Source organism: Podarcis raffonei, chromosome 4, assembly GCF_027172205.1.
Source record: "Podarcis raffonei isolate rPodRaf1 chromosome 4, rPodRaf1.pri, whole genome shotgun sequence".
NCBI classification, from domain to species: domain Eukaryota; kingdom Metazoa; phylum Chordata; class Lepidosauria; order Squamata; family Lacertidae; genus Podarcis; species Podarcis raffonei.
The window spans coordinates 22,624,425-22,645,944 of NC_070605.1; the positions used below are offsets into that span (position 1 = coordinate 22,624,425).

The window sequence follows — 21,520 nt, forward strand, 5'->3', positions numbered from 1 at the left end:
TCGCACTGCCAGATTTGAAACTATATTATGAAGCATCTTGCTTGTGCTGGCTAAAGGAGTGGATTAAATTAGAAAATGGAGAATTGTTGGATTTAGAAGGGTTTGATAATAGATTTGGTTGGCACGCATATATATGGTATGAAAAGAAGAAAATTCATAAAGGATTTGAAAACCACATCAGAAGGTCATTGATAAATGTATGGGAAAGGTATAAAAATTTGCTGGAATTCAAACTCCCCCGATGGATTTCACCTTTAGAAGTGATGAGTGTGAAAAAGATTAATATGAGGGGGAGGTGGATAACATATGGAGAACTAGTAGTTAAAGAATGGGGGAAATGGAAAATGAAACCCTATGAAGAAGTAAAAGAATTTGTCTATGATTGGTTGCATTACTATCAGGTCTGTGAAATGTTTAAAAAAGATTGTAAAGTGTATGGATATGGAGAAAAAGAATCAAAATTCCAATTAGAGTTATTGAATAATGAGCATAAAAATTTGTCTAAAATGTATAAAATGTTGCTGGAGTGGTATACAAAAGATGAAGAGGTTAAATTGGTAATGATACATTAGGCCAGAGATTTTGGTTATAATATACAATATGATGAGTGGTCAAAATTATGGAACGAAAGACTAAAATTTACGGCATGTTCTGCGTTAAAGGAAAATGTAATGAAAATGGTATATAGATGGTATATAACGCCAGTAAAACTATCCAAAATGTATAAAACATGTAATAAGTGTTGGAAATGTAAAGAAAAAGAAGGGACATTCTATCATATGTGGTGGGAGTGTAAAAAGGTGAAAGGCTTCTGGGAAATGATATATAATGAATTGAAAAAGATGTTGAAATATACGTTTATTAAGAAACCAGAAGCCTTCCTATTGGGATTGGTAGGAAATGAGAAAAGTAAGAAAGATTGTAAACTTTTTCAATACGCAGTTACAGCAGCGAGAATTCTTCTGGCCCAAAAATGGAAACAGGTAGAAATACCGACGGTGGAAGAATGGAGACTGAAATTGACTGATTATGCAGAATTGGACAAACTAACAGGGAAGATTCGGTACCAACGAGACCAAAAGTTCATCGAGGACTGGGGAAGATTTACAGATTATCTGAAAGGCATATGTGATGAACAGACAACGTTTGTTGGTTTTCAAGAGACTGTGAAAAATAGAGAAATATTGTTAAAAAGAGAATAATAGGAAAGGAGTTATTTAAAGGCAATACGAAGTTAATAATATAGATGCAAACGAAAGATCAGCAGAGGAGCTGAGGGAAGTCAAAAAAAGAGATGAATGTGTGATAAAATGTGAATTGGTTGTATAAAAAATTGTTGGAAAATGAATAAAAAATATTACATAAAAAAGTGTAGACTGCTGGTGAGATAATTTGTTGAATGAAAGAAAACACACACACACACACACACACACAAAACACCCCTTGACCACCTTGAAAGTTAGGCAAGTCAATCAAAACTTCACACTTTCAGCCATGGAAAGTTTTTGAAGGCAGTTTCCTCTTTCATTAATGGATGGAGAATGGTCAAGAAAAAACACAGGGGAAATTTCTGGCACACCACTTGTGTGCTGTGTAGTAAGCCTCAGGTAGAGGTATGTTGTTGTTGTTGTTTTAAAAAATCTCCTTCCTAAGGTACTTGAATTTGCTGACTTTTTTTCATATGTATAAGGCAAGAGTGGGGATCTTGTGGTCCTCCAGAACCTGTTGGACAACAGCTACCATCCTGCCTCACCATTGGCCATGCTGGTTGAGTCTGATGGGTTCAAGTACGTCTGGAGGATCATATATTCCCCAACCCTGATGTAAGGGGACAGACAGCCTAATGTTCTGCAGTGATGTTGATATAACCTATATTGTCATTTGTTTGATTAGTGACGTATGCTTCAAATTAGCACAGTACCTTTGTGTGTTCAACTACATCTATTATGTATTTAAGAGGTGGGTTGTTTTGTTTGTTTGTTTGTATGATGCAATGAAAGTCAGACTGCAGAACAAGCTTCCCTGGTGAGATTCCAAGAAGAGGCAGATGCAAAACCAAAAAAAAACAAAAACAAAACCCAAAATGCTAAAAATAAGTGTGCTCTTTTGTATTCTTTTCTCTATCTAGAAATTGCAAAGCTGCTTTGAGCTAGAATAGCAAATACTTTATTTGTTGGTTTCTAAAATGAGCCAACCAAGCCAGGAATCTTGTAGTTGTCGGCAAGCAGGTGTTGGATTTGGCTCTGGGGAAAGTGAACTCAGCTCCCTATCATGGAATCATAGCACAATGGGGCAAGTTATTGTCTCGAGCCTTCACACACATTCTAAAATTTAAATTATCTCCTTTCTCCAGCCTTTTTTTTTTTTTACAGTCAGTGTCACTCTGTTTCTTTGAGAGAGGTAAACACCAAAAACAGGCGTGTTTTGAGTAAACTCAGGAGAAACGAGGCAGCAATCCCACAGTAGGACCTGTTAACAAGACAAACTAGAATCGTAACTAGAATTTTTGTTTGTTTGTTTTTTGAAGAACTGGTGCCACACTTGAGAGCTCTCAGGCTCTGCCTTTGAATCTCAGGATATGGGGGCTGAGGTAGTAAAATTGTCAGATAGTAGAGTGGGTAAGCCAGGTTCTGACTACAGAAGGAATGCCACAAACTTACTAACAGGCAAACAAGTATACCAGAGAGAACTTCTGGCTCAGACTGCTTCTTGGTGTATTAGTTTTCTGCTTGCTTTCTTCCTCTTGCAAATCTCCCTGCCTGCACTCTGCAGTGGTGCAGGCTTTAAACCTTTGCCTTAAATTTAGTCAGATCATTGGCCCATAGCTACTAGGTGGCAGCAACTTTTGGGAGTTGCAAGCAGTGGACTTCCAAAGTCCTGCCAGGCATGCAAAACAGTGAGTTTTCATCATCCTCTGAGCATCTGGTGTTAGTCTCAGCTGGGAGGGGGAGAGTACCGTATTTTTCGCTCTATAACACGCACCCGATCTTAACACGCACATAGAGGAGGAAAATCCGTAGGCATGCCACCCGTAGGCATTTCCTCCATAACACGCACAGACATTTCCCCTTACTTTCTAGGAGGAAAAAAGTGAGTGTTATGGTGCAAAAAATACGGTACTTGGCTAGACTAGTTTTTACTCTTATCTAGGGTTGTGCAATTACCCTGCACCTCTCTACCTGTGTGATATCATCCTTACTGAGGCTCCTGAAGATTTTCATCAACATAGGATAGGACTTTTCAAATATGACTTAAGTTTTGCTTTGGGGTAAATTAACTGGCAGTTGAGAGATGTGCAAAATCCAGCTTTGCAAATGAAGTATGTATGTACTCGTTTATTTTCTGGGTTATATCTAGATCTTCTTAGCTTAACATTCTGTTCCCAGTAGCAATTAAAGCAGGCAGAGGCAAACTTGGCCCTCCAGATGTTTTTGGGACTACAACTCCCATCATCCCAGCTCACAGGACCAGTGGTCAGGGATGATGTGAGTTGTAGTCCCAAAACATCTGGAGGGCCGACTTTGCCTATGCCTGAATTAAAACATGAGGCTTCCATCAAATACAAGGTGGAAGGAAGACTCCAGGTGCAGGGAAATAAGTTTGCTGGTAAGAGTCAGAGGCTTCCTTCGCTCTTTTCCATCACCCCTTCAGCAGCTCAGGAATATAGCCACTCCTCCCAATTTTGTGCCGTCTGCATATCGGATGAGCATCCCCTCAGTTCTTTCATCCAAGTCATTTATAATGACGTGCACAACTGGCAGTGCACTTAAAAGCTCCCAGTTGTGCATTGGAAGCCATGTCTCTAGCTGTCCCACACCTGATATATGGCAACAGGTGTGGGGCAGGTGGCCATGATTTGGGGGAAATGACCTCATAGGTCACATCTGAACTCCTGGAGGGCCAACTCTGGCCTGCATGTGGGAGGTTCCCTATCCCGTTGTAGCTGGTGTCCCAGCCAAACTTAGTTAAAGGAGCTCTGAGTCAACCAGGCAGCCTGAGATTCCAGTGGCAGAAGTGAGTGAGCTGTCACTCCATATTCCAAGGCTACTAGACATGTCCAGGCCTTGTTGGGCTGCTTCTGAGAGCATTGCTCCTGCTTTGGGGGGGTGGGAATGCACTTCTAAAGTCTGTGGGACTTCACTGAGCACACTGATACCTTCACCCCACAAATGGTTTCATTCTGCCTCTGCTTTGGCTACAGTCCTGTTGGGACTCACCACTTAAGTTTACTATTAGTATTAGTTGTAAAGCTAAAAGAGAGACAAGCCTCTTTCTAATCTTCCCCAATAAGCTAGCTTCCTTTGAATTCCTTTACATGTTTCAGCTGATCAAATCCACCTTGGAATTTGTCTAACAGGTGAAAAATCAGTGGTAGCTCTAATTAAAACCATGAGTGACTTCATCCTGACAAACCGTTTCACAGGCAGTGGAAACGAGCGCTGATACGACTGAAAACTCCATGGCAACTTCAAGTGAATTTATTTTTGTTTGGCTGGGGGGGGGGGATGTATTTGGCACAAGCATAGTTTTGCACACGGACTATCAGAAGATAGTTCAAAGTATTGTTTGATGCAAGGTCATTTAAAAAAAAAAGTAAATGGAGAATTTAGCGATTTAACTTCCCTGATACAGGACAGCAGTGTTAGGTATCTTCACAGCTAATTATACCTACCATTTCTACATGCCCCTGGAGGGAATTAATTACAGTGATATTCAGAAGTGAAGTTTACCTGCTTTGAATATGAAAAGATCTCAATTCAGTTCACACAAGTTGTGCGTAGTAGGTACATGCACTGCACTGAATATTCTACTAACAACTCTCTAAAGGAATAATTAATTCAGCTTATCCTGACCTGGAGCATTATCTTTCCTGTATTCTTCCCCAAAAACACAGAATTCTCCATAGAATGCTACACAGAGACTACATTATTAAGGACTGGCATTTAAGCTCCTAAACTTTCAAGTTAACGTATTAAGAAGGGCTTGCTTCTCAGAGTAAGAAAATCTAGAACTTGCAAAAGGAATACAATAACCTTTCGTGTTAACCTTGATAAGCGTTCAGTCTACCTGCACAAAACGTTCATCCCTGGAATGGAAAAATAAATCTTAAGATATTCACTGTGTTCTAGGGAAGCAGGGTTTTTTTATGATTCAAGACTGAACATGCTGGGACACACGCAACACAATTTGGTAACTGGAATAAATGATGCAAATTACAAATGTTTCCATTAATGCATTTAATCTCCATTTTCATTATTTCGAACCTGTAATAGCAAAACTGCCTTACAATGAGTCAGACCTTTCATCCATCCAAACCAATATCGTGCAATATGGCAAAGGATCTCGAGGGACACAGGTCACTTTCAGACTGTCAGTATTTTGCAAGTGGGATTGTGCAATTAAACTGGACTAAAAAGCACTTGGGTGCTCTGACATTCAAATTTGTTTTTTAAATGGATTTTCTTTAGTGATTAGAGGAGTGATGGGGAAATGCAGAACCTCGGCACAAACAAATCAAGATGAATGCTCAATAAGCAGGTCATCTGGGGGATCCCGCAGGCTCTCTGGCATCTCAGTGGCTCTCCTAGCCATTCTGCTACCTGAGAACCTTTTGAATGGAGTCACAAAAATGCATTCATCCTGGACCTTCTGCATAAAAAAAGGGGGCTCAGCCACTGAACTATGACTCTTCCTGTCCTTAACTAGGTAAGGGAAGTTAAAACTCTCAGGGGCATGTGAAACATTTCAGAAAGGGGATGTACCATTATCAGAGAGCACCCTTACCTGCTAGTTTTATCCAAAAGTGCTTTGGCCTCTCTAAAAATAAGATCTTCTAACCATGTAGCATTCCTTTTTAAAGACAGGTTTCCAATCACTGACTACCTTCCAATGGCTAAAAGGACATGATTCTGTGTTAAAGCACAGAGAGATGCTCTAAATATATGAAACTATTTTCTCCTTGTGGATAAATTAAAGATTATCCTGTGTGGCAAATTTTATAAACAAGGTGCTAAACAAACATAAAACTTTAATGAAAAGATTGCACCCTCAAATATTTTACATAACATTTGCCATTATTTCCATTATAGCTTTTTGAAATATTATGTTTTGGTGGTTTTGTAATATTTTTAATAAACTGTCTCATTTCAACATTAACATTTGTGTCGACATAATTATCAGTACAATTTTTGCAATGGCTTTCTAGACAGATGTGAATTCACTTCACAATAATACCAGGTTATGATTCTGTCCCTGTACACCCAAGGTTACTTTAGGAGAGAATCCAAGATACCCAAAATACCAGCACTGCTTCCATGCATTTCTTTAGCATGGTATGATAATATTCCATTCCACTGGACAGATTTCTCCCACTCAACATAGGATAGGACTTCTGTCCTGAACAACAAAGAGACTCTCAACAGAAAGTGAAAGTATAGGCAAATATTTTCATATGTGAATATTTCCCTTTCAGATGAACTGAACCAATGCTTACAGAGTCAAATATATGTTATGTAATAGTGCTCATTATACCCATCATACCGTTTTGAAACTTTCTGCATTGGTCGCTTCTGTGATCTAGTGTGGTTTTCATTCCTCTGTTGATTCTGAGGGAGAGATTCTTAAACTCATTCTTCTAACCTTGTTACGTAGCACAAACCTGTAATACACACCCATGCCAACAGCAGCAGTCACTGTGGAAAGGACCAACACACTTCCTACAATACTACCTACACTGACACCATTCCAGTTTTTTGAAATTGGCCCACTGTCAATGCTGCCCCCATGTCCTTCCTTTAGACAGTCAGGAGGGGCCCAACCATAAGAACAATGGCAGTGTTTGTGGTTGTTGCATATTCCCCTATTATGGCACTTTGTGGCATTACAATCATACTGCAAGAGGGACACGTTCTTGCATTCCCTATTCATACACATCATGCCAGTGCCACAAGGTGTACCGTCTTCTACTGCTCCAAGATCAGCTACCTCCATTCCACTGTGGTAGTCGGTAGCCCAGCAGTTACTTTTGCCAATGGTGGTTTGAATGATGGTTTGGTGTTCCTCCAAGGTAGGTACACTATGGATATTACTACACTGCATTCGGCCACATAGAATATTTTCAGCATTGCATTTCTTAAAAATACCATGTTCAAGGCCACAATTGCCAAAGCGATCACCTCGAGCATTCAGTCCTCTGAAACAATCCTCTGAAGCTCGTACGGTTTTCTTACCAAATATCTTTTCACACTGCCCATTGGGAGTAGTACAATGACCGTGATAGCAATAGACTCCATCACCGCAAGGGGCACCATCTTGTATGTAAACATCTTCTGGACACTGGTCTGAAGTCCCAGTGCAAAACTCAGGCAGGTCACAGATGCTAATACTCTTTCTGCAAATGGATCCAGCGGGACGGTACTTGCACCTGGCACAACACAGTCCAGAAGAACAATTGGCAAATGGATGCAATGTGCAATCTGGCCTGCAACATCGATCTGATTGACACTGCACAGCTGAACCACAGTCGCATTGCTCTCCTTTTTCCACTACTTTGTTCCCACAGTATTTGAGTTTATACATTTGATCAGGGTCTGGTGGAATCAACAAGCAAGTTGAGTCCTTTAGATTGAAATATTTATGGTAACTGCAGTTGCTAAACTTATCAGTCCGTGAGTACAAAGCAGACATAATGCAGGCACGTCGATCACATGTACAGTCTGGTTCATCATGGCTCATACCAAGATTATGTCCAAATTCATGGGCAAAAAGTACAGAAAAATCAAACAAATTGAAATTTCTTGATACTTCAACACCAGTAGCCCTGTTATCACAAATTTGTGCTACATATGCTCGTCCAAGATTCCTTCCGTACGACCTGTATACAATTAAGTGAGCAGCATCATTCTTTAGATGGTTAAGTAGAATGTCATGTCTCCATACAGTAAAAGCTTTAAGTGTCCTTCCTAAAGTTTTACCAATATCTATGAGGTTCTTTTCCGTCCATATCTCCAGTCCTGCTACAGACACTTCAACCAAAAATGGCTCAAAAAATGAATTTACCATATGGATGGTCTCGAGAAGTTTCATAGCTATATCAGTTTCATTTTTATTAAACTTAACGTATCGTTCATGCTCCACCACAAATGCCACTTCTGCATGTCTCTTGTGTGGCCACCAGAGTTCTGCTGGAGGACTTCTGACAGCCACTTGCTTTCTGTCTTGGATCACGGCCTCTTGATGCCTTTGCTCCTCCTCCGTCAACCCACACCTCATGTACATGGCACCCTCCACTGTTTCCAGTCGATACACCACATGCTGAAAGGTAGCAGATGGCTGGACAGGTTCAATTTGATATGTCTCATTGTTAAGTTGTAACAGGCCCCTGAGTCCCTCTGAGCAAGTGCTGAGAGTGACTGAAGAGAGAGGCTTGTCTTGTATGAAACCACTGTAGAAACATTCATCCCTGATGTAATGATAGTCAACCTGGAGGTCCCCTTCCTTATTGTACGTAAAGATGGGGAAGTCTTTAGGAACAATGCCCTTCTTCTGCTGGAGATGCACCACCTGGCCCTTCCCCTCAATCTGCAGCAGGTAGCTGACATACCGGGTTTCCTGTAGTCCATACCTGAAGCTCAGTTTCCTTGGGATGGTCACCTCATAAGAGGCATACCTAAAGCCCTGAGGTGGTGTCTGGCCACCAGTCTCACTCAGGAGATTCCTCAAGAACATAATGAGCAGCCATGCCAGGCTGCCATTCATTTTCCCAGAAAGATGAAAGAATCTCTTGAAGCACCACCTCTGGCATCTTATCCTTGAGAAGGAAGTCCCAAACAGTTGTTACCAGGTTAGTAGATAGATGGGAAGGAGGCTATGTGTGAATTAGAAGAGGAGGAAGATATGTTGCCTAGCAACTGCCAGTGTGCTCCATCTGTGGAATGGGGGTGGAGCTTGGAGGATCAAAGATGGAACAGAATGGTAGAGGAAGAGCAAGCAAGAGAAGGTTCCTAAGAAGTTTCTGCCTGAGGGGGTTGCAGGAAGAAGAGCAAAAAAAGAGTCTTATAGCACCCTATGGACTGACAAGTTTTATTTCGGCATCAGTCAGTGGACATGAGGCCACTTCATACAGTGGATGGGTTATGATCCTCAGTTGTCATGTATGGAATATGAAAAGTATTTTCTGTGACAATTCAATCAGCATTGAAATGTATGCAAAATATAGAAACTGGCTTAAACATAAAGAACCAAGTGAAAGGGGAGCAAGAGGATGTTGAAATTGTCCATCAACAACTAGCACAGTCTTTCCCACTATGACAAACTGCCTTTCTATATAAATTATGGCCATTATTTCTACATTTACCTATAAATGAACAAATGCCAATTTTATGCCAATCTTTGCCACCTTGCATTTCCCTTTTTGGTGATGCATTTTCTCATTTTTAGCGATGTACATGTGGCCATCCCACACCTAATACTGGTGATGAGGTGTTCTGCATATATTTAGAGTGGAAGGGCAGGGCCTGAACATCATGGAACCCAATCTGGACAAAGTGGTACCAATTCTAACTTTTAGCTTTGCCTGCTACCTTCATCATCTGGAAGGCACGTTAGACTTCCTGTGGCCGTTTCCCTATCTTATATGATTCAGGAGAATGAACCGAAAGAAAACATTGCCCTTTAAAGAACCTCAATTGGTAGATCAAGGCTATAATCAGCAGAACAAGCCTTTGTGATGTGCGGCAGTTAATGGTGGTTGGCCAACAATGTAGCAAACACACAAAAACAAGAAAAAGATCATGAAAGATATAAAAGACTAGACCTGAAGGAGAACCCTGGGTAATGTGCTGTATTTAAAATTCATAAGGAATCAGCAAGGAGAAAGGAATAATTTTAGGATTAAGGTGGAACAGATGGGATGGAATTTTGATAGTGATGGAAGGCCTGTAGTTATTTTAGATGGGCTGAAAATAATGTTGGATAATTTTGAGCCTCAAAGATACCAGAATGCAGAGCCCTGCTTACTTATTTGAACTATAAGCTATACAGTTATATGCATATGTTATATGAGGGGATATCATTCCTTTATGGGGAAGGCCAGTACAGGGTTTGGGATCACCACCTTTGAAGAGCTAGGGAGGTCTGGCGGTGGGGGTAGATGTTATAGGTTTTGAGATGCGGAGATGCTTGAACCCCTTCCAATCTACACCCCATCCTGAGGGAAGAGGGTAGGGTGAGCAGGGATTACTCATCTCCGTCACTGGTGTTGTGCAATGCCAGGTCTATAGGCAATAAAACCACCACCATGCGAGACTTTTTTATCTCACAGGGGGTTGACCTGGCTTGTGTGACGAAGACCTGGGTGCGGGAAGGCAAAGTAATCACCTTGATTGAGATGGCACCCCCGGGTTTCTCTGTCCTCCACCAGTCACGGACTGTGGGTCAGAGGGGAGGGGTAGCATTAATCGGGGAGGATTGCTCTTTCAGGGCTCAGCCAGCACCATCGATCTCTGGCACTGAATGTGTTGGCCTGGTGTGGGGCACCAAGGAGAGTTTGGCTGTCTGGCTTGTGTACCAACCACCTAGCACACCCGCAGCCACCCTGTCAGGCCTGCTGGAGGTGGTGGCAGGCTGGGCCTTGTAGTTCCCTAACCTATCGGTTCTGGGGGACTTCAGAGTCCATGCCGATGCCATCCCTTCCTCTCGGGCTCTGGACGTAGTGTCTTCCATGGTGACATTAGGGCTCTCCCAGTTTGTTTTGGGTCCCATACATCAAGCAGGCCACACTCTGGATCTGATCTTTGGGGCAGGTATAGATGTGATCATCTATAGGTATAGCTGTGCCCCCCTTGTGGAAGTGCCATCGTCTGATCACTACGCTCTGAAAGCCAGGATTGACTCCCCCCCGCCCCGCCCACCCGCTTGGGTGGCGAACCTATTTGGGGCTCGCCTATGGAGGCTGATGGATCCTGATGGATTTTGTCAGGCCTTGCGGGACCCTGCTCCCCCCCGGCAGCTCACTAGATGAGCTTGTCAAGAACTGGAATAACCGGCTCTTAGCGGCCATCAATGAGATTGCATCTAAGCGCCCTCTGCGACCCCGCCGAAACTGGGCCCCCTGGTTTACCGAGGAGCTCTGGAAAATGAAAGAGGACCTCAGACGGCTAGAGCTGGTATGGCAGCGTGCATGCAACGGAGCCTCAAGAACATCTTATAGGATGCTTAGGAAAGCCTAGGACAGGGGTCAGCAAACTTTTTCAGCAGGGGGCTGGTCCACTGTCCCTCAGATCTTGTGGGGGGCTGGACTATATCTTTTTTGGAAGAAATGAACAAATTCCTATGCCCCACAAATAACCCAGAGATGCATTTTAAATAAAAGGGCATATTCTACGCATGTAAAAACACGCTGATTCCCAGACCGTCCATGGGCCGGATTTAGAAGGCAATTGGGCTGGATCCGGCCCGCGGGCCTTAGTTTGCCTACCCATGGCCTAGGAGATGGCAGTGAAAGCTGCTAAGAAGTTTTACATGTAGGATCACACTACAAAAATGCGACCTCATCATGACCCTTCACAATAAAATACAGACATCCTGGAAGTTTTGTTGTCTTCTGTTCATCCAATAGAGTTGGTTTAACAGAGGTTTCTGTTCACTAGCTCTTTGTCCTGAAGGACCAACATGAATCCTAAACCTCTGGTGTTATTTGGAGAATGGTTAAGGAACTCAAACTTCCTTAATAATACAAGGCTACAATAATTTGACAGCCACACAAAGTGTGAAATCCCACTTAAAACAGCAGGGGATACTCACAGATATCTGAGTGCAGTATTGTGCCCTTTTGCAAATTGTCTTCGGTAACTTGCCTTAATTGAGAGTTTCATATATGTTTGTTTGTTTTAGGGAGGCTTCATGCTGAAACTATTTCGCAAGGCTCATCAGTTTCCATGTGAGCTCCAGTTGACAAAAAGTTGATAAATGGATTATTTCATGAAATATAGTGATGGGTGTTGTCAGACCTATTAAATGTGGTAACTTTTCTGCTGTCGCTCCATTCCACTGAAGTTTCCAGCTTGTCGGGAGACAAGATGCCACCACTGCCTCATTCATGGTGCTACACACCCTTCATGCTGGGCAGGTGGCAGCACAGCTGTGTGTGATGCTGACATCTGTGTGGAGTGTTGTGGGCTCAGTGGGTGGGGGAAGTATATTCCGCTCTGGAGAGGATAAGGAAAGTACAGGAGGATGTTATCAGTGGCTTCCTAGCAGTCATGCAATTCCTTTCTCTTAAGGACACATCAAAAATGGATCATGGGCATAATTACAAAGCATTTCTAAAGAGAAGTCTGCTTTATCTATTCATCTGTGTATAGCACCATAAGTGTGTATGGTGGTTTATGGAGGTCTCTGCCTCCAAGGAAGAGTGGGAGGAAATTCAACCAACCAACTAACCAGTCAGTTAAAAACAGACACCACACAGGACAACCAGATCATGGAACTATTGCAGCAACCACATCATGCATTTGATGAATGTTTATGCCACAGTAAATGCTAGGCCATCCATGACCATCTGTCATGGATGCTTTAGCTGAGATTCCTGCATTGCAGGGAGTTGGACTAGATTCTATGATTCAAAGTGCTGCAAGGATACTGCAGTTGAATGTGGGGCTATTGTAGCGGCATGACTCATGGGTGCTTTCTCCTGGAATGCAATGACATGCTTTGAGCGTAGTTTTCTTTGGTAGGGTAAACCAAATCTTTTCAATCTTCACTCAAAAATAAAATAAAATTGTGGCCTTCAGTCCACACACCAGTGTTGAGATGGTGATATAAGAAAAACATTATGAAAATGAATTTTTTAAATTTTTTTGGGTTGGAATCTTCCATCTCCCAATGCCATTTGTATTTTATGGAGTGCAGTTCAAGAGCAATTTTAAAGGAAAACTGCATCCAGTTGGCAGGAGATGATAGATGATAGATAGATAGATAGATGATAGATGATAGATGATAGATAGATAGATAGATAGATAGATAGATAGATGATAGATAGATGATAGATAGATAGATAGATAGATAGATAGACAGATAGATAGATAGATAGATGATAGATGATAGATAGATAGAGATAGATGATAGATAGATAGATAGATAGATAGATAGATAGATATAGATAGATAGATGATAGATATAGATAGATAGATAGATTGATAGATGATTGATAGATAGATGATAGATAGATGATAGATAGATGATAGATAGATAGATGATAGATAGATATAGATAGATAGATAGATAGATGATAGATGATAGATAGATGATAGATAGATGATAGATGATAGATAGATAGATAGATAGATAGATAGATAGATAGATAGATGATAGATGATAGATGATAGATAGATAGATAGATAGATAGATGATAGATAGATGATAGATAGATAGATAGACAGATAGATAGATGATAGATGATAGATAGATAGAGATAGATGATAGATAGATGATAGATAGATAGATAGATAGATAGATATAGATAGATAGATGATAGATATAGATAGATAGATTGATAGATGATAGATAGATAGATGATAGATAGATGATAGATAGATGATAGATGATAGATAGATAGATAGATGATAGATGATAGATGATAGATAGATGATAGATAGATGATAGATGATAGATAGATAGATAGATAGATAGATAGATAGATAGATAGATGATAGATAGATAGATAGATGATAGATGATAGATAGATAGATAGATGATAGATAGATAGATAGATGACAGATAGATAGATGATAGATATAGATGATAGATAGATAGATAGATAGATAGATGATAGATGATAGATGATAGATGATAGATGATAGATGATAGATGATAGATAGATAGATAGATAGATGATAGATAGGCATCTAATCATGTACACCAAGCATAATGTAATGTTTGTAATGTTCGTTTTAAGGACGTTAACTCTGACCCATAGACTTAATCGGAGAACTGTCCATCTTTCTAAGACCCAACAGATTTCCCCTCTATTTACTTCCCAGTTTTAATTTGACCGTGTTTTCTACTTGATTAGAGACTAACCAGAGTCCTAAATATTTGATGACTTTTTACTGCAATCCAAACTCCCACAGTAATAACATGTGCTGGGGGGGGGCAGTCAGGGGAAATGTCTTGGACCACTGGACTTGGACTATTTTGTCTTGCATTCTGATAGATTGCTGGATTCTTGGATTAAAACCAGCATTTTGGAGACTGAGTTTTCTGTTTTGTGCTGCAATAACAGTGTTTAGCGCAATAGGGCTTTAATGTGGAGAGTCATATTTTGAGATGTGTTGCTTGCACCTTTGTGCCTGGTAAGCTTTAACCTTATTAAAAGACCACCACATATGATGAAAAGAACCTTCTTTCTCTTTACATTTCCAGCACTTATTTCATTTATACATTTTTTGCCAATTTATTCAGTGTTAGATACCTGTCGATCTATCATTTTCATATAAATTTCTCTTAGACCATAACATGCTGTAAATTTTATATCCATATTCCACAATTGTTCCCATTGGGTGAGGAAGCCACCTTGGTCAAAGGAAGCCCAAGAGGTGATACCCCCATGGACACACCACCACCATTGCAGAAGGGATGCTTGTTTCTGGCGAGATCTCGCCTTAGGCGGCGAAACGGAAGGCTCCACACCTGGTTGGCACCACCATGCTGTGCATTCTGGCACCAGCTGCAAACTCAAGAGATTTGCTCAGGGCTTCTCTGCTCATTTACGGCTATGTAATTGGATAGGCTTACATATCAGGCATCCTGTCTGCAACATTGGTGTATATAAGAATTGTGATTGGACTTAGCGTTTTATTGCTCTCATTATCTTATGATAAAGTTTTATTGCATTGCATGATGTTGTACTTTTATGCATGCACCCTGCCAAGTGCCGCGGGAATTTTTAATGATGATGGGTGGGCTTAGCAAAATAAATAATTGTTTTAAATAAATAAATCAGTAATGCAAATCTGTGAGGGGCGATCGCTCTTGGAAATCCTCTTATTTATTAGATTTATAGACCACCCTTCATCACAAGATCTCAGGGAGGTTCACAAGATAAAAATACAAAAGTACAAATAAAAAGTTAAAACAAAAACAACAAAAGGAGAACCCCCCTCCCACAAACACATTTTAAAAGCCGTGGAATATTAATAAGCCAAAAAGCCTGGTTGAAAAGAAATGTTTTTTGCCTCGCGCCTAAAGATATATAATGAAGGTACCATGTGGTAGGGGCGCCGACATTGATAGGGTGCTGTCACAACACCACCCAGCTCCTGGGCTCCTGAGCCGCCAGACAGAAGCTAGGATGAGCAAAGCAAAGATCTCGCTTGTCCCAGCTGCCGCCCAGCTCCTGGGCTGCTGGGCAGAGGCTGGGCCGGGGGCATGTGGAATGCACTCAGCGGCGGGGTGTAGCAGCCCCCTCAATTTTGGGTGGGTACTGCCCCCTGCCCAAAAATATTGGGGGAACTGAAGCCCACTCAGCCCCCTATACCCAGTGCGCCTGCTCCCTGGTTTCCATACCTGCTAAAAAGAGGCTGGAAAGGACAACTCAAATGTTCAAGGGGCTGGAGCAATGCCAACTTCAATGATAGGGTCACCATATTTGCAGCTTTTTAGTTTGGGGAAAAGGTGTGTAAGTGGGGGAATGAAAGAGGTGTGTGAAATTACACATGATGCGGAAAAGTGGATGGAGAGGTGAGGAATTTCTCTTTCTCTCGTTAATTCTAGAATCAGGGATCATTCAATGCCGAAAGATACAGGACAGGCAAAAGGAACTATTTCTTCACATGGTGCATAAACTGTAGAATCACCTCAAGACCTAATGATGGCCACCGACTTGGATGGTTTTAAAAAACGGAATAGGCAAAATTATGGAAGATAAGCCCATTAATGGCTATGAGAAACAACGTACCTGTTTCTGGTGATCCCAAGCGGGAGAATGATGCTGTGCTCATTTCCTACTCGTGGGATTTCCTTAGATGTATGGCTGGCCACTGTGAGAACAGAAAGCTGGACCAGAAGAGCTTTTGATCCAGTAGGGCTTTCCTTATGACAAGGAAGAGGTTTTGTGATAGTGCTTAACAAATGAATTCCTAGCCTAGATGAAATCTGAACCAGGGACTTTCTTGCTCATAGTTCATTCCATGCTCCCCTATACCAGATCATCCCTCTAGCCTAGCTTACTATTTTAGTCCTGTCCAGTCATTCAGGTACTGAACATTCATGGTGTTGGTGGTGAAAGCTGGTTCATTTGCACTCCTGAACAGAGAATCTGAACAGCCCTGTGCAGACAATCAAATTAACCATGCATGCTTGTCAGGGGCAGAACGTTTCCTGCACACACCTATTCACACCCCATATGTGTACAGCATCCACAGATACTGAACAACAGATCAGGGCTTTGATGTTTGAATCATAGACTTTTTAGAGTTGGAAGGAGCTGTCCAACTCACAGCTCAAAGCAGGAATCTGCAGAACTCCTAGCATATGGCTCCTGAAATACTGCTAGGAATCAAGAGGCCCATTGCCTCCTGAGGAAGCCTGTTCCACTGTTAAGCAGCTTGCAGTATTAGGAAGTTTCTCCTAATGTTTAGCCAAAGTCTGCTTCCGTGCAAATTCCACACATTAAATTGGTCTACCCTCTGGAGCAACAGAGAACAAGTCTGCTCTGTCTTCAGGTATCCGAGGAAGACTCACATCATATCACCACTTATTGGCTTTTTGGTTTATTGTCTCTTATCTTTGGAAGGGCAGGTGTCTGGTGGGTTTAGCTTTCACACTGTTGAGTTCTTTTCTTCAAATTATTGTAAGACACCTTGCATAGGCATTTTCCAGAAAGGTGGTCCAAAAATATTTTAAAATGATAAAATAAATCAGTCTTCTCTTTTCCATATTAAATGCACCCTGCTCTTTCAGCTGCTCTTCATGGCATCATTTTTGTTGACTTCATCTGAACATCAACCCACCACCATCAGCAACAATGAGAGTTGTGGTCCAACAACATTTGGAGACCCAGGCTTGGGAGGAGACTGCTCTAGCTTGTCAATGCCTTTCTTAAAATGTGGCAGTTGGACCTGGATCCTGAAGGGATGGTTTGCGTGTGTGCCTGGGCCACAGCCCTACTCAAGCCACTTGTTCTTCAGCTGAGTCCATTCACAGCGATGCACTTAGGCAATTATAAACTCTGGATTTAATGGTTTTATCCAAGGCTTTTTTTCAGCTGGAGCTCACCGGAGCTCATCTCTGGCACCTCTCAAATGGGTGCCATTGTCATTCTAAGAGTACAAAGGACGCATTCATGGTGAGCTCTGGCACCTCTTTTTCGAACAAAAATAAAAATATGGCACTGGTTTTATCCCTCTCTGAGGGAGTTCTTCCTCAAAAGTGCTGCCCTGACTGTACCACTATCCCTTCAAATAAATAATGGATTAGTAAAGGAAGCGCGAAGAGGGAGGAGACCCATGGGGCCTGTCCACACGTGTGTACTGAGGGGGAAACCGTCCATCTGCCTTTTGCCCGTGTGGACTAGAGAACGCCTTCCCCGCACTGAGGGCGCGTGCACACGAGCGCGCCATGAGGGGCCGTCACTCCCTCATGAATTTGCGGCAGGGCCGTCTCTCTTCCGAACCCATCATCTGTGTGGCGCGCCTTAAGTAACCCTCGGCGCCCAAAGGCGCTGAAAAGCGCGCGCTCCGCCGCCGCCATCCCCGTTGTGTGCGCGAGTGTGTGTGTGTTTGTGTATCTGCTGAGGGGCGCCAGGGCGGGAAGGAAGGAGGGAGGGAGGGTAGCGGCGGTCGGAGCAGGAAGGCGGGAGGAATAGCGCATGTCTTCATTTCTGAGCGCAGCCACTAGACTCCTCTCTCCCCAGCACCACCAAACTCTCCACCATCTTTTGCATGTGAAACATTTGCAGCCGGACAGAAACCTCTGCCAGGGCTATGGAGACTGCGGGAAAAATCCGCCTCAGCAGGATGGCTTGCTGAGGGGAAGAAGGAAGGCGGGAGGGAAGAGAGAGAGAGCTTTATCCAGAGACGAAAGGGACGAAAGAAGAAGGGGGGAGAAAAAGAGAAGGGAGGGGAGGGGGATAAAACCACCCACCCTCTTCTCTTTTCTTCCCTACCCCATTTTTAATTTTTCCCCTCCCTCCCCCCTTTTCTCAATTTTGTGTCCTGCCCCCCCTTCCCTCCCCCACCACCAGCGTGTCCTCAATGCCTCTCTGAACAACATCTAGGGAGAGAGCGTGAGGAGGAGACCCGGGGAGGCAAAAGAGAAAGAAGAAGATGAGGATTATTTGCAGACAGCTTGTCTTGTTGTTTTCTGGCTTTTGGGGACTCGCAATGGGCGCTTTTCCTAGCAGCGTGCAAATAGGTAAGCGCTGCATTGGACTGGGAGGAAGAGGAGGGTGGCGGCGGACGGGGAGGGGGAGGACGGGACGGGGTGGAGGGGGCGAAGAGGGGACAGAAAGAGTGGGGAGGGGAGGGGAGAAAGGAAGAGGGTGGGAGGTCAAATGCGGGCCGCAGGAATTGGGGGGCGCGGGGATGGAGAGCCCCTCCATATACCCTCGTGTTTGCGTGATGGGGAGCAGGGCGGCGTGGAAGGGGGGGGGAGAGATGGTGATGCTTATGCCTCCGGGGTAGGGAGAGTCATGCATGTGTGAATGCGTGCGTGTTGTGTATAGTGTGTTGGCAAACTTGGGAAGATGCTCTCTGAGCCACCCCCCCCCGCAAGGCTCACCCTTGAGCTGCCTGCATCCCCAATTCAGGATGCTCTGTGGAACCTCGTCTAGCACAGCCTGCACGTTGCAGTAACCTATTTGCCACGGAGCGGGAGGAGGGATAGCTCTTCTTGCTTCAGAGCCTTTCCGGGCACTACTTGGAAACTTAGAGCATTTCCAGCCCCCCCCTCCCGCTAATGTCGATATTCCCAACCCCCTGGCCTCCCCCTGCCTAGCACCAGCTTGGGTCTGTGCCTCTTCTTTGCCTGGTCCAGGTTGCCTTCCCTTTCTGCTTCCCCCCATCTTTGGATGGGACGCAGCTCTTGAATCCCTTCCAGTTGCAGCTCCATCACTGCATCATTTCTCATGCACTCCAAAAGGTGTTGCTAATAAGGCTGCCGGCCCATAGGCTGCAGAGGGACAAAGTTCGTGGTGCTCCACTTCCCTATAGATTATTCTCCCTGGTGTCCCAAGGTAAATGCACATCTGCACAGGCACATAGAAAGGGAACGTGCCTGTATACCCCCCAACAGATGTCTCGATAGAAGATCCACTCTTTAATCTGCCTGCCGCTGAATACCAGGGAGGGCCAATTTAGCAATGTGTTCAACGTTAACAGAGATGGATGCTAAATGGTTTCAAAGGTCGCTCTCATCACAAGAGATATGGCTATTTAAGGCATGAAAAAGCAGGACCAGTGCAGCTCGGGAGCCCCACTATGGGAAAAACAGGAGCTGGGGTCCTAAAAGTCTCGTAAACCTCATATCTCAGTGTGCATAAACATGTATTTTTTACAAGGAGGACCTAAAGATGCTGTTTAATAATAATGTAGAGCTGTTTTCACTATAGCTGCTGCCTGACACAGAAACAATTAACTGTGACACTTTTTATTGTTTGGTATCATTTATTTATTGGTAGGTGGCCTCTTCATCCGAAACACAGATCAGGAATATACTGCTTTTCGATTAGCAATTTTTCTTCACAACACCAGCCCCAACGCATCTGAAGCACCTTTTAATTTGGTTCCTCATGTAGACAACATTGAAACAGCAAACAGCTTCGCTGTAACAAATGCCTGTAAGTAAAAAAAAAAGTCATTTATGTAAAGTTGCCGTCAGATGACAGTGAAATTAAGAAGAGAAAGCATAATTACATTCCTCTTCAGTTTCAAAGTCCCCGTTCCCTGAATGCATTGAAACCCTAGTTAGTTTCTATCCTTGGTGAAATCCCTTAGGCTTCCTTGTACTGACTAACTGGATATGGCATTTACTTTAGCATTATTACTGTAGTTTCTTGCTTTCTGGTTTCTATGGTGATGCATTTTGTAGTTGTAAGTGTGTGTGTGTGTGTGTGTGTGTGTCTTGATCAATTTAGCAGCCTCCACAATCTCTCCTCTCTGCCAACAGGATATGGCATGCCTTGTCTGTGTTTGGAAATAACCCCTAATATTTGTGATCACAAGTGCTTTCTAATGGCTAGAGCAGAAAGGCGGCTGTGAAAGCAGTGGTGTGCAGGGTAATATATTGGAGTGGCTTGACACTGCAGTTGATCTGGTGATGTCACTTGAGGCTGCCCTGCTCCTATATTCTGGGTTGTAAATGTCGCTTATCATCTCGTAATGCATACATCCTGTGGATATGTCTCCGTGCATCCATACATTGGTGCCAAGTCAAGTTAGTATCTGATCTACTTGATTGCACACACCACCCCAACTGGAACTGTGCCCCTGTGTATACGCGCTAGTGCATTTGCCACATATTCTTTAAAAGGATGCTTTCCCCCCAGATATGATAGATTGTTGTTGTTGTTTTAAAGGCTATATCTGAAGACCCCCATTTTCAGCATCCCAGCCTGCTAAAACACTGAGCAGGACATATGTGAAACTGAGAGCAGGAAGGCACGCAAATCATGCCTCTTGTTTCCATCAATTCAGCTTCAGTGGATTTGGTAGCTCTGCAAAATCAGAGCTATCTGTGTCACAGTGAAAAACCTCTTTCTTTTAAATTCAGTTATGAATCTTGAAAAATGTACGTGCATCATTTCAACTTCCAGTTCTCCCACATGCCTTCTCCCCCTCCTTTTATTGCATCGTTGGTTTGTTTGCTTTGTCCTTAAACAAGCAGTTCCAAACACTATTTCTTTCAGAGGTAGAAATGTATTGCAGAGGATTTTCTTAGTGCATACCCTTAGAGTATATACGTACAAAAAAAAAACAGCTGAACTTTCTCGCATTAATATCTAATATGATATTTCACATCTAAACATCAGGATACATCTCATAAGCTTGTTCCAAAAGACAACCTGCGGGGCAGCCGTCAAGTGGAATTGGAGCGATTCTTTTAAGTTTTTCATGACCTTGGCACCTTGTTTAACAAGGAAAGCTTCAAAATCCACACAGTATGCTCTCCTCCTCCCAAGACGTCTTATGCAGAATGATTTATGCTACATAAGTGGGAATTCTTATGTTATGTATTGATAGTACTGGAGGAAAGATTCCTGCCAAAGTATGCTTCATTGACAAGTGTTGCAGTCTCCTCGAGGTTTTTGCAGGCACTGGGCATGGGTTTCCCAACTCGAGTTAACACTTCATGTTTACAGCTTTGGGGTACTTATATTCAAATGGATTGAGAACCTAAGTTTGCATCTTGCCCTCCGACATTGTTTTAGAGATTATGCTATACAGTACTGCGAAGCATCTTTGCATAGGATATCAAGTATTTTGTATAAGCACACGGCTAATCAAGAGATTTTGGGGGCAATTCT

At 42.9% G+C, this 21,520-nt stretch overlaps 2 protein-coding genes across 13 annotated transcripts in view; one reads left to right on the forward strand and one right to left on the reverse strand.

Moving 5' to 3' along the window:
• Nucleotides 1–6,241: 6,241 nt before the first annotated feature.
• On the reverse strand, nt 6,242–8,918 carry LOC128412342 (disintegrin and metalloproteinase domain-containing protein 20-like). The gene has a single exon (XM_053385250.1). The coding sequence runs from the start codon at nt 8,755–8,757 to the stop codon at nt 6,589–6,591; it is 2,169 nt and encodes a 722-aa protein (XP_053241225.1). The 5' UTR covers nt 8,758–8,918; the 3' UTR covers nt 6,242–6,588.
• Nucleotides 8,919–17,833: 8,915 nt separating this feature from the next.
• Nucleotides 17,834–21,520, forward strand: part of GRIA4 (glutamate ionotropic receptor AMPA type subunit 4) — a 230,750-nt gene continuing 227,063 nt past the window's right edge. For 4 of the 12 annotated variants that reach the window (XR_008330113.1, XM_053385723.1, XM_053385722.1 and 1 more), the window contains exons 1-2: nt 17,834–18,411; nt 19,676–19,834. Coding sequence is in view for 10 of the 12 variants with exons in the window: in XM_053385723.1 (XP_053241698.1) it covers nt 18,324–18,411; nt 19,676–19,834 (247 nt within the window). In the remaining 2 variants the exon portion in view is untranslated. The remainder of the gene's footprint in view (nt 18,412–19,675; nt 19,835–21,520) is intronic. The other 8 variants (XM_053385719.1, XM_053385718.1, XM_053385726.1 and 5 more) reach the window with 4 other exon arrangements.